Source organism: Peromyscus leucopus, chromosome 9 (genome assembly GCF_004664715.2).
Source record: "Peromyscus leucopus breed LL Stock chromosome 9, UCI_PerLeu_2.1, whole genome shotgun sequence".
NCBI lineage: Eukaryota > Metazoa > Chordata > Mammalia > Rodentia > Cricetidae > Peromyscus > Peromyscus leucopus.
In genome coordinates this window covers 2,754,044-2,767,661 of record NC_051070.1, presented here as the reverse complement: position 1 = coordinate 2,767,661, position 13,618 = coordinate 2,754,044, and the positions used below count along the sequence as shown (strand labels likewise).

The 13,618-nt window shown below is 48.8% G+C and overlaps 1 protein-coding gene across 22 annotated transcripts in view; it reads right to left on the bottom strand.

The window, feature by feature from the left end:
- The window catches only part of Dock9 (dedicator of cytokinesis 9), a 269,995-nt gene that overhangs the window by 205,222 nt on the left and 51,155 nt on the right, over positions 1-13,618 (bottom strand). For 10 of the 22 annotated variants that reach the window (XM_037208303.1, XM_037208311.1, XM_037208304.1 and 7 more), the window contains exon 1: positions 3,687-4,045. The exons of 5 other annotated variants lie outside the window; for them this stretch is intronic. In XM_037208303.1, the coding sequence (XP_037064198.1) occupies positions 3,687-3,848 (162 nt within the window). In that variant the 5' untranslated portion in view covers positions 3,849-4,045. Of the gene's footprint in view, positions 1-3,686; positions 4,046-13,618 lie in introns of those variants that run through there. 7 more of the 22 variants (XM_028868236.2, XM_037208309.1, XM_028868243.2 and 4 more) reach the window with 1 other exon arrangement.

The window sequence follows — 13,618 nt, the reverse complement described above, 5'->3', positions numbered from 1 at the left end:
CTCAGCACTCAGAAGGCAAAGGCAGGTGGATCTCTGAATTTGAGGCCAGCCTGGTCTACAGAGACAGTTCCAGGCCAGCTACAGCTACATAGAGAAACCCTGTCTCAAAAAAAAAGTTTGAAATGGTGATGCATTCCTTTAAAATGGCACTCAGGAGGCTGAGGCAGTTGGATCTGTGAGAAACGGCCTGGTTTGCAAAGCAAGTGCCAGGACAGACAGACAGACTCTGTCTCAAAACATCACAATCGCACACACACAAACACACGCATGCACACACACTCTTATGCTATTATTCAGGAAAGCACAACCACTCAGAATACGGGGGAAAGAAATTCTTTCAGGACTTGCCATAAAAAGGACACCAAAGGGCTGGAGAGATGGCTCAGAGGTTAAGAGCACCGACTGCTCTTCCAGAGGTCCTGAGTTCAATTCCCAGCAACCACATGGTGGCTCACAACCATCTGTAATGAGATCTGGCGCCCTCCTCTGTATACATAATAAATAAATAAATCTTTAAAAAAAAAAAAGACATCTAGTTGTTAAAAGTCATCCCAAGACACCAAAAACCAGAAAAACAAACAAACAAACCCCCAAGCCCAGCAACAAAGCTATCACTTAGAATTAGCACTTTACTTACGATGCAGACAGTGTCCTAAGAACCTTGGACAAGTCATTCATTTATGTCCCGTGGTGGGTACCATTTTTCCTGTATTTAGCAGATGAGAATGAGGAGCAGGGAGATGAAGCAAACCGCCCACATCTAGTAATGCACAGCTAGTAATGGATTTGGGTCATAAAAACTGAAAGCTGGCTCCAGAATCACACCCTTTAAAATTATATTTTATTAATGTATATATGCATGCTTGTCTATGTACAAGCATGCACATATGTGGATGTTTAACTAGGCCAAAAGAGGCCTCAGAGTCCCTGGAGTTGGAGTTACGATGAGTTGTGAGCCACAGGATGGGTGCTAAGGACCAGACTCTGGTCCTCTGTGAGAACAGCAAGCACTTTTAACCACTGAGCCACTGCTGGGGGATGTCTCTCTGTACACTGTGAATATGTGTTGCTCTCATTGGTTGATAAATAAAGCTGTTTGGCCAATGGTGAAGCAGAATAAGGTTAGGCGGGACATTCAAGCAGAAGGTGGAGATGAGGAAGGGTGGAGTGAGGAGAGAGGCCAACCCACCGCCCAAGGAGTAACAAGATGCCAGCAGACCGGTAACGCCATGGCCACACATATAGATGAATAGAAATGGGTTAATTTAAGATGAAAGAGCTAGCTAGCAAGAGGCCCGAGCCATAGGCCATACAGTTTATAATTAATATAAGCCTCTGTGTGTTTACTTGGGACCGACCGAGCAGCTGTGGGACCGGGCGGGACACAGAAAAACTTGCATCTACAAGCCATCTCCGTAGATCCCCTTGATGTACTACCCTGCCTCTCCCTGACCTACAGCAAACCAGACTTGTCACCACCCGTCCTTAGAGCGAGCATCACTTTCACAGTGTGCTTCAGTACAGATGGGAGAAAGCGCAACTTGGTTCAGAGGAAGAAATTTCACTGAGACCCAAATGAGGCTGTGCAGGCATGAGGCTCCCTGGCTGTTGGGCAGACACCAGGGATACCTAGTCTCTAGGATTAGGGGCCCTCAGGTCGTCAACCTATGCCAACACAAACAGCATACGCCCTCCAACAAGGTTTGGTGTGCACTGGGCGGCTAGGGTGAGGTGGCATTCTAAGGTAGGGAAGTTCAGCTGTCGCCTGCCGACACACCAGACAGAGTCACCAGCTGGAGGCATCACCAGAGCTACACCTTCCCAAAGCTGGGGACCCTAGCAAGGACCCACATGGTCTGAAGATTAGGTCAGGCCGCCTTTACATGGAGGTGACCCAAGGGAGTGCCCATGGGCAGGGCTTGCTGGGGTGCTGCGGGCTAACATGGGGCATTTATGGGTGACTCACTGAGCCCCAGGAGAATACAGGCAAGAACCACACAAGACGTGGAAGGCAATGTCCCAGGAGGCCTCCACGGCCAGAGTGAGGTGAAGCTCGAGAAGGACAAAGGGAAAAGTGAACAGGGGTAGCAGAGGAAGTGTGTGGTGGTGGATGGTGGTGGGTGGCCCCACTGTGGAGACCTCTGCATGGGTTCTGCATTTGAGTCTGAGCTACTGGAAGGTCCTAAGCAGAGGAATACCATGGCCTGACTTCCATTTCCAAAGACTGGCTCTGCCTGGCGTGTGCGAAGGGGACCTGGGAGCACGGACCCAGCTGGAAGCCCACTGGGGGTCTTGGAACTCAGCAGCATCTTGGTGGCCAGCCGTGGCTCACATGGTACGGGAACAGTGTGTCAGAAACCCAGGCCCTGAGGTCTGACAACACGAGAGGCAGGTTACTACTGTCCTGTGCAGCCAAAGGAAAAGAAAAGCAGGCGGGGTCTCTTCAAGCCAGGTAAACCGCCCAAAGGAGCACAAGCCTACGGCACGAGGTGGGAGCAAGACCCTGGCTAGCCCAGCTAAGGTCCTAGGCTGCTTGCTGACTCCGAGTGGGTGATGGGGCAGAGAACAGCAATGGGCTAGTCCTTCTAATCTGCTATTCTCCAAAGGATATTTCAAAATGCAGCAGAGCTTAAAATATTCAACAGTTAATATAGCACCACTTACAGTCGGTACCAAATATAACACTGACTTCCAAGCTGCTCTGACATCTCACATGACGTCTCCCTTCTTCCTCCTGAGTCTTCCCAGCGCTAATCACATAAGCCCCTCCACAAAACGCACCCCCTCCCTGGGCTCCTGCAGATCCAACCCCAAGGTGCATACGGTGCACCCCCTGCTCACGCGGCAGCTTCTCCCTGGTGCTGAAGCGCCCCTGCCTTCCTGTGTGCCTCGCCCAACTGGGCAAGCGCCAGCAAGGCTCACACACAAATTCTCACACGTACTTGTCCCCACTCATTTCAACAAAAACTGCGGTGGGAACAGAAGGGAAAATGGCAAGGCATCTTGAGGGAGGGGGTGGCCAATATGTGCTTCCTCACAGCCTGCTGTGGAAGAGGAGGTCACCGAGAGGCACACCCATCTGTGACTTGACGCCTCTTCAAGCACAGGCAGAACACAGAAGCGCCGGGTCAAACTCAGCTCTTTCTCACGACCCTTCACTCATAAACATTAGAGTTGAGTTTTAAGAAAATAATATTATTATAAATATTTGCCTCCTGTCCAGTACAGTTTTCTTTCATGATCCCTTTACATTCCCTGAATGAGAGCACTGACCAAAGCCATTAGTAAGACAAGCCAAGTAAAAGGCTAAGAAATAAAGAGGCTGAATAATTCACCATTACTAGGAAAGGGGGTCACATGTGAATGTCTCAATGTGCACTTTGCTACATACCATTGCTAAGACTATTCCAGGACCCCAGAAGCCTGTAAAACTGCCTTAGAGAACTAGTCTCATAAACACCATTAACGCTTGTCTTCATTAATACATAGATAGCATCCTCACACATCCAAATAGGTGCTTCAGATCTTAAATCTAAGATCACTGGTTACTCATTTATACAGACAATATATGCACATTACACACACACACATCAGCATACTGAAATAGACAAGAGCTGCTCTGCAGCTAAAGACTAGCGTTAGGCTAACACCATTAAGCACTTGTTAATTAAATGACGGCATTTTACCAGGCAGGAGGAGATCAATAGATCTGAGTCTTCTTTTGACCAGTTGTATGCCGTGTACTCAAGGGCATTACTTTCCCCTTGCTGCTTGCACATGTACGAACAGTTTCTCTCAAAAACGGTGCGGATGCCTTTGAAGAGAATCACACTGGTCGTGCAACCCATCCCCAAGGTGTGGACGTTCAGATTTCTAGAAATCTCTACTCCATCTCCACATCAGCTTCCTTGGCTCTTCAGACACAGGCTCCCACTCTACCATCTTCATGACACGCAGTTACCGGCACCGAGCAGAAGGGAAGGTGCCAAACTGTCACACTAGAATCCGGTCCTGCCCAACAGCCTGACAGACAGAAAAAAAAAAAAAAATCCAAGCTCCCTGTGTAAAACACGAAGGTGGGAGGCGCAAAAGCGAGATGACACACCTCAGATGTACAAGACCGTGAAAGTACCGCTTTCTTCCGGTGAGCTGCTTCCCTGCTACCGGAGAACAAATGTGCAGAACATTAACCTGGGGTTGGTGGGAAAGTGCTGGCTCCTCGGATTTGCCGGGGATGGCTCTGAGCCTCACAACCTGCCCAAAATGAAAGAAACAGTGCCAGACAGCCACCCTGCTGCAGATGCGGCTGGAGGCACAAAGGATCCTGTGCCGTGGGAAGTCACTCTCCCAGAATGCTGCGCCCAGCATCTCTATTAGCAAACATCGCTCTCCTTGACCCAAATATGCGGCTTGCTTAATCTTGCATCAACGAGGAAACACTGAAGCCAAGGGGAAGAGGGAGACGGTCTGAAAAACGGGTGGAAATGCTGAGACGACTGCTGCTATGGAAACACGTGTAAGCAAGCTTCAAACAGCCTGCTGCAGCCACGCACAGGAGAACACTCAGGGCTGCGTGATCCTGACCTCTGCCCACCTCCGCTCTCCCCTGGAGAGGGCTAAGCAAGGGTGCGCTGCTTAGATGGATTCCCCTACCCGTGGCACTCAGAGAGTTGCCCCATCTGGCTGGCCACGTGCCTCTAAAGCAGCTCTACAGTCTGCAAAGGCAGCTACTGCCGCGGTCACATTCACAATCAGTATTAGTACTTTTGAGCCACCATACAGGTCCTTCCACCACAGGTCAACTCAATGACACTACAGTACATCACGTGACTCTTCGGGAAGGGCTGGCGGCTAAGCTCTCCACTGGCAGAATACTAAGTTGACTCCTGCCATTCCCTGTGGGGAAGGCCCTCCCACTTACCACACACATCTAGAAAATGGTCACCATTCTTTTAAGAGCTGTGCAATATTCCTGACCTAGACAACCATTTCCATCTATAGATTCCAAAGCTAACCGATACTGAAGCAGAACGGCTGAGTACCTGGGGGAAGGAACAGAGAGCCATGTAATGGAGTGAGGGGAATTACAGCGAACACTGTCTTGTCACGTGATCCCCAAACGCCTACATGTCTTGTTGAACCCCCAGGTTAACTCAGAAAAGCAAAACCCTGAGCTCGCGCTCTCTGGCATTCGTATAAAAATTCATCTGAATAGCCACATAAGGCTAACGAGGTGAAGGCATGGCCACATGCACAGAACAAGGGCTCTGGGATCCAGACTGGCGTGCCAGCTAGGAGCTGCCGGGATGCGCAGCAGGCAGAAGCGCTTTGCCACGAAGGCACAAGGAAGGAGTTCAGATCCCAGAGCCAGTGTAAAGGCTGGACGGTGGCCACGCGTATCCCAGCACTCAGGAGGCAGATGGGGTCCCGGGGGTAGAGAGGCCACTGCATGTAGCTGTGAAGTTAAAGCCTGGATTGCTTTGGAGAGCCCAAGATGTTGGAGATGCCAGAGTCGTGGGATAACTCCCAAGAGCTGATAACCTGGAGTGGAACCAGCCCAAGAGAAAGAAGTGTGTTGCAATCAACAAATCTGAACAGAACTGGAGACCTGGAGAGAGTCTGACATCAGGGGTGGAGATGCGGTTTGAAGTCTGCCCAGCTTGCTTTTGGTCTTGCTTTGGCCCAGTGTTTCCTTGCTATGCTCCCTTCTCTATGTTCTGGAATGTATATCTGTGACATTTTAAGTTGGAAGTATGTGATCTGCTTTTTGATTTTGATTTTTACAGGTGATTACAGTTAAGAGACTGCCATGTGTCTCAGGAGAGACTTTGAGATTGTTACAGACTATGGGGACTTTTGAAGTTCGACTGAATGCATTTTTGCATTATGATATGGCTATAAGCCTTTGGGGGCCAGGGAGTGAAATGTGCTGGTTTGAAAGAAAATGGTCCTCAAAGGGAGTGGCACTGTTAGGAGGTGTGGCCTGATTGGAAGAAGTGTGTCACTGTCAGGGCAGGCTTTGAGGTCTTTTTCTCAAGCTTCACTCAGTGTGACAGTCGACTTCCTGTTCCTTTTAAACCCTGTGTTGATAGCCAGGCATGATGAACACCTATTATCCCAGCACTCAGGAGGATCTAGAGGTTGAGATCATCCTGAGCTACATGGTATGTTCCGGGCGAGCCTGGGTTACACAGCAAGAGTCTGTACCAAAATAATAATCATAATAATTAAGAGAAACCTCATTTAGGAGCTGCAGAGGTGTCTCAGAGGCTAAGCACACTGGATGCTCTTCCAGAGGACCCAGGTTCAACTCTCAGCACCTACACAGCAGCTCACCACCATCTGTAACACCAGTTCCAGGCATCTGTTGTCTTCTTCTGGCCTCTGGCTTCCACAGGCACTGCACACGTGCAGTGTGTGTGTGTGTGTGTGTATATATGTGTGTGTGCACATACATATCGAGGCACTCACACATACACATGCCCTCCAAAACAAAAGGAACAAAGTCCCAATGCGTGCCACGTGAATGGATCTGGAAAACACTGTGCGAAGGTAAAGACGCCAGTCGCAAAAGGACCCGCACAGTATAATTCCATCTAAACGAAACAGCCAAGATGAACACGTCCCCAGAGACAGGAAACACAGCTGAGTGCGGTAACTCACCCCACAGAGGCTGGGCAGGAGGACCGTGATGTGGAGCCACCCTGAGCTACCCATGAGATAGAAGGGAGGGACAAAGCGGGGCGGGAATAATGCTCACCCCCCTAGGGCGGGGAGCCGTGCTGACTGCCGTGTGGCTGACTGCTCCGCAAACCAGAGTCTGACTAATACAGGAACATCTACACATGACCCACAGTCTGTGTCTATCCTAACAAGCGACTCACACTAGGAACGACTCTGCACTGAGTGCAAGCGCGTCTGAACTCCATTTCTGTTCCGTGTCCCATCGGGGCAGGTGAATTCTTGACACCAACAGGAAGTTAAACAGCTTAAGGACCCCCAGACCCCAGACGGCTACCAAAAGGTCCAAGCCAGCCCCTGTCTCTGCTCTCTCACCCACCCCAGGACCCCTTCGGGAGCTGCCCTGTTTTCTTCCCCCAAGAAAGATTCATTAAGAAAATTTTTAATTAAAAAAAATTTCTTACGGGCTGGAGAAATGGCTCAGAGGTTAAGAGCACCAGCTGCTCTTCCAGAGGTCCCAGGTTCAATTCCCAGCACCCACATGGCAGCCCACAACTGTCTGTAACTCCAGTGCCAGGGCATCTGACACTCTCACACCAATGCACATAAAATAAAGTTAAATAAATTATTTTTTTTAATTTCTTACATACAGTATATTTTGATCACGTTCTTTCCCCTCCCCCACTCCTCCCAGATCCTCCCCACCTCCCTCCCTCTCCACCCAACTTCATGTTTTCTCTCCCTTGTTCTCAAAAAATAAAAATAAAGGTCAAATAAACAAAACACCAGTAAGACAAAAATAAAATAAAATAAAATAAAACACAAATAAAAAACAGAGGCTCCCTTCTGTGTTCACCAACTATTCCTGGGCATGGGGCCTGGCTTGGAGAGGGGTTGATGTACCTTATGTCACCTCTGGAGGGAGCCGGTGTGCTCACTGGGGAATGGCTAGGTGGGGTGTTTGTCCTGTTTCTGCAGACTGACTGACTCTCGGAGTGGGTCATGTCCTAAGAAAGCGGCTACTGTAAGGAAGCGGGAGGCCGACACCGGCCGTCCAGTCCGTAAGCTGCCAGGCTCGAATCAGGCAGGAGGACAGCAGGCAACCAAGGCATTTTCACAAGCAGGGCCGGCACCCTCGCTCCACACCCCACAGGGTTCGCTGAGATTCAACGCCGCTGTCTTCCCTGGTGACTTGAACGGGTTGTGGATGCTGCTCAGGGTGAGGGGCTCTGTGACCAACAAGGCACCAGAGAGCTCTACGGCCTGTCTGTCGGTTCAGGCCCAGCTCTGCTGGCCTCTTGGGGGGGCCCAGAAAAGCGCTAGCGCACAGCCAGGGCCCACAGCCGGCATGTCCTAAGTACAGAGCGCCTCAAAGCTGATCGTCTGGAGACATCGCCCCCATCTGCGGCGTCTCCCTGCCAGCGCTTCTGTTTTAAATGTCTTCTAAAAGTCAAATCCATTTTCTTGGAAGATTTCCTTATTACTCCCCTAGGAACTCTTAGAGAAAGAATCTGAGGGAAAATCTCAGATTTTCACACGGAGACATCTTCTGCTTAGACTAGACCTCTTGTCCATTTTGGAGGCGAGGAAGCCTAGGTGGAGTTCTGTAAAATCCCGTCTTGTAAACAACACAGATATCATCTTAAAATGAAGACCTGAGAAGAGGTCCCAACACCCATGAACACTGAGGACACTGTACTAAGTGGGATAACAGACACTGGGGAGTGCAGGGCTCTGCCCACATGAGGGGCCGATGAGTGAAATGTACAGCTAAGATGATCCTGAAGAAAACCAAGGAAAGTGAAATGTACAGCTAAGATGATCCTGAAGAAAACCAAGGAAAGAAAACTGAATGGACACCACTTTCCTATCTCTCTGAACAAGTGCGTCTAAGAACAGAAAACCCAGAAGGTAACTAGTCTTCTCCAGTCTGCTCTCCCATGGTGCCTCAGTCCCTCATAAAGGGCAGAGAAGCTGGGTAAACAAGCTTCATGATGTTTATTCCCTGTCTCCCCCCCTCGTCCTGGCCTCCTGGGAACAGCCCTTTGAACAAGTACCATTGTAGAAAAAAAGGGAGCTGAGATTTCAAGTCCTGACTCACAGACAACTCCAGCCACTTTCATTGAGAGCTATAAAAATGAAGCAAGAGTTCTATGGATCCATTAACCCCTCAGCCCTGGGAGACGCCAGGAGCAGCCAGACTCCAATGACTGTTATGAGAGGTCGCACAGCAACACTCACGGCTGCTGAGGGAGCTCAGATCTTCATAGAGAAACCAATAAATTCAGAAACGCTGGCCCTGTGTCAGCTGCAAGATGCTGCCACAGGAGCTCGCTCGTTGGCCTCAGCGCCTCCCCGAACACCCGGAAGCGAGGTGCCAGAGGAGGGAGGGGGCTACACAAAGGGTCGAAGCCAGGCAGGGAGCACCAAGTGTGCAGCTTGTAAGGGAGACCGAAAGAAAAACAGAGCAGCAGAGTAAACGCGAAGGGACCTAATGCAATCAGCACCAGCCAGACTCATCGTGGCCTCCACCGGCCTCTCTGAAGGATTCGCTTTTGGGCAGACATCTGAAAAGGTCACGCTGAAGCAAAGCATGATGGACTTGAACAACAAAATGCAGCCAAGTGAGCACATGCAAACGTACCCTCCAAACAGTGTGTGTTCACATACAGAGTCACGGCTGCTGAGAAGTCAGGACGCGGGAAACAGACTAAAATCAGATCCTACACACTTGGGCTACGTTCCCCCACCACCACCGTTTTTTTCTGCGACAGGGTTTCTCTGTGTAGCTTTGGTACCTTTCCTGGATCTCACTCTGTAGCCCAGGCTGGCCTTGAACTCACAGAGATCCGCCTGGCTCTGCCTCCCGAGTGCTGGGATTAAAGGCCTGCGCCACCACCACTGCCCAGCCTTCAGCTACTTCTTTAGCAGCTGACCAGCTTCAATCTTACACTGTCTCTGCATAGAAACACTGTGATCACTTTCATTTAAAAAAAAAAAATGTGAGCCCAAACCAAGCTAAAAACATTCAAAACATCTTTAAATATTTTAAATGGGGGCAGGACAGGTGGCTCAGTGGTTAAGGGAACTGGCTGCGCTTCTGGAGGACCCAGGTTCAATTCCCAGCCACCACATGGTGGCTCACAACATCTGAAAACCCCCGTTCCAGAGGACCCATCAATGCCTTCCTCTGAACTCTGTGGGCAAGGCGGCAGGTACACACATGTGCACACATGTGCCATGTGCGTGCAGGCAAAACACACACACAATATGTAAATCTGTTAACGATTTAAATACCGAAACAACTTTTAAAAACCTTTTTGCATCTTACTCAGGTTTTCAATTAGATTCGTCTAAAGATAGGCAGCAAGAAGGATGGAATTACATCTCTGAAACACAGGAGAGAAAAACTAAAGTAACTTAAAAAAAAAAAAAAAAGCCGGGTCAAAAGACAGAAAACACACACTCGAGACTCTAGTGACGTAAAAAAGAATTAGCCTAGTCAGTGGCTTTGCTAACAGACACTCAAAACCTCATCCTTCCTGGATAAAATGGCACCACTGAGGGCCTGAGGACCAGAACCTGAAGGCTAGCCTGGGCTAAGTGCAAAGGCCCTGCCTCAGAAAAACAGACCCTCTTGCTAACTCCTTCAGTTTTATTTTCACAAAGACAAGAAATTCGGAGCTTTAGTAACTCATGTCTGGCTCTCTCCACCCCTCCCTCCCTGGTTTTTTATTACAGAATTTCACGTAACCCAGGTTGAGGCTAGTCCTGAACTCCGGATCCTTCTGCTTCTACCTCTTGGGGGAATTTTCAAAACCGTTTACATATAAACCAGCTGAAAAACCATGGTTTGGGGGGCGGGGCCTTTGTTTTCGTTTTTGTTTGTTTTTTAGCACGACTTCCCTCAAACATTCCCTGATACGTAAGTGGATATAACTAGGTCAGAGGAGAAACGGAGTAATTTTAGCAAAACCACCCACCACAAAAGAATAGGACAGATTACAGATAATGCCACCCAAGCCAATTAAAAACAGAAAGGACCAAAAAGAAATACCCAATAAGCAGGTGAAAAGTCACTGGGGAAATGCAAATCAGGGCCACAGTGAGATGTTATTTCAGAACCAACTGGCAGCTAAATTTTAAAAAGAAATATAGTAAGTATTGCTGGGGACGTAAAGAAGCTTGGAGTTTTGCATACTTCAGATGGAAATGGAAACGAGCACAATTTCTCCAGAACCAATATGGCAGTTCTTTAAATAGAGTTACCATATGATCCAGCAAGGCCATCCTAATTAAACATCTAATACAGATAAAAGCCCACCTCCACACAAAAACTTAAACGTGACTGTTCTTAGCAACAACCCAAATGTCCATTCACTGATGACCAGACAAACGCAGTATAAAAATGGAATACCCCTCAGTAATGAAAAGAAATGGAACACTAGCATGACAGTTGAAAGCATTCTAAGTGGAGGCCGGTCATAGAAGACGGCACATTTCATCAGTTCACTGCCCAGAACAGACACACCCATCAAAGACAGTAGACTTGTGATGGACTTCACACATCAGTGGTGAAGAGCACTTGCCGCTCAATCATCAAGACCAGAGCTTGGGTCCCAGCATCTACCTCCAGTGGCTCGTGCTTCCTGTAACTTTAATTCCGAGGGATACGACTCTGTTTTGTCTCTAGCAGCACACGCATGTGCACGTAAATTCACATAAAGTAAATCTCTTTAAAATTTTTTGAGGCCAGGTGGCAGCAGCAATAAACGCCTTTAGTCCCTGCACTTGGGAGGCAGAGGCAGGCAGATCTCTGAATCTGAGACCAGCCTGGTCTATAGAGTGAGTTCCAGCACAGCCAGGACGACACAGAGAAACCCTGTATCAGGGTGGGGGTGGGAGGTGGGGCAAGAGAAGAAAGTAGATGAATGGTCAGCCTAGAACTAGGTTAGAGGGTAACAGCCAAGAAGTCCAGAGTTTCACTGGGGAATGGAGGGGAACGAAAATGTCCTAAACCTCACTATGGTGAGGGATGGATACAAAAGCATGAATGTACTGAAAACCAGAGGATTGTGCCGCTTAAGTGAGTGACATGGTAGGAGAGTCACATCCTGCTAAGGTGTCCGTCCACAAGGCAGGACACAGCAGGACACTCACAGTCACAAAGACCACTGCTCTGGAGGCTGCCCTACCCCCTCCAACACAGCAGGTGATCACTCGCTCCTGACACTGTTCTGTAGAAAAAGACAGGCCGGAAGGGAACAGCAGGGTGGTTCCTCGATCAGGGCCAGTTAAAGCTACTGTCCTTAACACTTACAGGACCCTTGAGAGAAGCCTTCTGTGAGGTCCAGGGCTCTGCTCACTCATTACGTAAGTTAGGGTCTAAGCTCCTGGCCATCTATCCCAATTTGTTCAAAGAAATTTCTTTTACAGACATTTTTCCTCAAGATATTCATCCTGGCTCTAACCACGAGGCTCAAGATCCAAGACAAAAATACTGTCTGGAGAAAAATTCAGAGGGATGGAGAGAGATTCATAAAAGATTTTAAAAAATGACTCAAGTCAGAAAACTGGCTATATTTAGGCCTGGTCATCTGACCAGCATAGGAAATGTAGATTTTATTAACGCTAAAGAAACATTAATAACAGTACGGCACTGGGTCCATCTCTGTGTACTGGGGACCGAGTCCAGTGACATTCAGGTCCAGAGCTCAGAATTAAGTCTCATGATCTCAATTTCACCAGTTCAAAGAGCTAAGTTCCATGGGTGATGCCCTCCATGGCGGCCACATTTGACTCTTCCAAGGAACAATGACTTCCACAGAAACCCGACTTCATGCTCAGGTCTGCTGAAGGGGCAGGGCCAACACTGACACCACGCGGAATCAGGCTGAGAAACCAACCCCGGCTAAAGCGTCAGAGGTCGGTGATGAGTAACATGCAAGTTCAAGTGTCTCTTAGAGCAGGAGCTTTTAAAATACTGTCAACCTCAGCTCTCATTAAGAAATGCATTCTTAAATTAGGACATAAGAAATGTGTGCAGAAATATTCGCCTCTGTAACATGTTTCAGGCACTTGAGTCTATAATTCACTAGAAGGAAGCGAGGCGGGGAGGTGATCACAGTTCAGTGAACTGTTTTCAGAACCATCCACGGCCCACAGTTTAAAGCCCACTGCGTGCACCAGTAATTGATAAGGAGACACAACAGCTCAATCGCTGACTCAGGAGGAGGCGACCAAACACAGCTGTGAGAAACAACCTTCTGGAAGAGTTCTCCCTGACGCGATGCCGTCTCCCCAAACCAACAGACACTGGTGGGAATGCTCTCCACTGCTGGAACTACCCACTCTAAGAACTGTTGCTTCTTATCTCTGTAGAGGTCCTGGGTTGAGAAGAACGTTAGCAAAGAGAAATAACACTTTCAGTGAATTAAAGGTAGGACAGTCACATGGACACTGGGACTCAAGTTGTCAACCAAGCAGAAAAGACACTGCCACCTGGAGTGAGAGTAAGCTGATGCGCTGCCTCCTGAGCGCGAGCACGGGGCAGGCGGTGACTCCCTCCTTCCCGGAACTACTGTCAGCAGGCCTGAGACTGCGGGCCTTCAGAAGCCCTTTAAATAAGACTCTAATCAGGGGAGGCCCAGGTGGGACACAGAAAACATTACAAATACCTACTACCAGTGGTGGACAGCTACGCATATCTCCTGTTAGTGAGGTAGGACGCATACGCTGACTTTCCTCATTCCTCTTCGTGGTGGTTTGAATAAGAATGGCCCCCACAGGATCATATATTTGGATGCTTAGTCATCAGATATTACCTCTATTAAGAAAGGTTAGGAGGTGTGGCCTTGTGTCAGAGGAGGTGTGGCCTTGTTGGAGGAAGTGTGTCACTGGGGGTGGGCTCTGAGGTTTCAGATGCTCAAGCCAGGCC